At 45.2% G+C, this 1,505-nt stretch overlaps 1 protein-coding gene across 1 annotated transcript in view; it reads left to right on the top strand.

Annotated features, from left to right (window-relative positions):
- CBX5 (chromobox homolog 5) overlaps positions 1–1,505 on the top strand; it is a 56,813-nt gene that overhangs the window by 49,546 nt on the left and 5,762 nt on the right. The window contains exon 3 of the mRNA XM_011992642.1: positions 412–512. Coding sequence (XP_011848032.1) covers positions 412–512 — 101 coding nt within the window. The remainder of the gene's footprint in view (positions 1–411; positions 513–1,505) is intronic.

Raw genomic sequence — 1,505 nt, 5'->3', positions numbered from 1 at the left:
GCCATTCTCCTGCCTCAGCCTCCCGAGTAGCTGGGACTACAGGCGTCCGCCATCTCGCCCGGCTAGTTTTTTGTATTTTTTAGTAGAGACGGAGTTTCACCGTGTTAGCCAGGATGGTTTCGATCTCCTGACCTCGTGATCTGCCCCTCTCGGCCTCCCAAAGTGCTGGGATTACAGGCTTGAGCTACCGTGCCTGGCCGATAATCACATCTTACAAAAATATCTCTTGGCATCACTGTCACTTCATTGTCACTGTCAGTACTTAGTATTAAGTTCTAAAAATTTTTCTGAATTGGTGACAGAAATGATATCAGGAGATATTAACTTAGGTTGTGTTTTGTTGAGCCTAGAAACAGGGAGTTTCTTTACTCTTTCCATAAGCTGTAACCTTTCTTCGTCTTCTATTTATAGCAGAGCAATGATATCGCTCGGGGCTTTGAGAGAGGACTGGAACCAGAAAAGATCATTGGGGCAACAGATTCCTGTGGTGATTTAATGTTCCTAATGAAATGGTGAGAGAGATTTGGCTTCATGTTACAATTGTGTTTCTTTGCCAGTGACTTGAATTTGTGCGGAAGATAGGGTGGCAAGATTGTGTATTCCCAAACCATGAATTTTCAATGTCAGAGATTTTTTTTTTTTTGAAACAGTGTTTCGCTCTTTGTTGCCCAGGCTGGAGTGCAGTGGCGCGATCTCACTCAGCTCACTGCAACCTCCGCCTCCCAGGTTCAAGTGATTCTCCTGTCTCAGCCTCCCAAGTAGCTGGGATTAGAGGCGCCCACCATCATGCCTGGCTAATTTTTGTATTTTAATTAATTAATTAATTAATTAATTAATTAATTTTGAGGCAGAGTCTTGCTCCTGTTGCCCAGGCTGGAGTGCAATGGTGCGATCTTGGCTCACCGCAACCTCCGCCTCCGGGTTCGAGCAATTCTCCTGCTTCAGACTCCCAAGTAGCTGGGATTACAGGTATGCACTGCCATGCCTGGCTAATTTTATATTTTTAGTAGAGACAGGGTTTCTCTTTGTTGTTCAGGCTGGTCTCGAACTCCCGACCTCAGGTAATCTGCCTGCCTTGGCCTCCCAAAGTGCTGGGATTAAGGCATGAGCCACTGTGCCTGGCCCATTTTTGTATTTTTAGTAGAGACGGGGTTTTGCTGTGTTAGCCAGGCTGGTCTTGAACTCCTGGAATATCAAGAGATCCTTGCTGATACCAATTATTGGTGTTAAATGGGAATTATGCTTCAGAATGGCTTGCTATTAAGCCAAATTATATTAGATTACATATCAGAAAAAAAGGTAAATTTGAGGTAGAAAATATGTAAAGGTTGGGTGCAGTGGCTCACACCTGTAGTCCCCACACTTTGGGTGGTCAAGGCAGGCGGATCGCTTGAGGTCAGGAGTTCGAGGCTAACCTGCTTAACGTGGTGAACCCCCATCTCTACTAAAAATACAAAAATTTGCTGGACGTGGTGGCGCATGCCTGTAGTCCAGCTACTTGAGAG

Source organism: Mandrillus leucophaeus, unplaced genomic scaffold (assembly GCF_000951045.1).
Source record: "Mandrillus leucophaeus isolate KB7577 unplaced genomic scaffold, Mleu.le_1.0 Scaffold414, whole genome shotgun sequence".
Lineage (NCBI taxonomy): Eukaryota > Metazoa > Chordata > Mammalia > Primates > Cercopithecidae > Mandrillus > Mandrillus leucophaeus.
The sequence above is the reverse complement of the archived record's forward strand: the minus strand, read 5'-3'. Positions and strand labels throughout refer to the sequence as shown.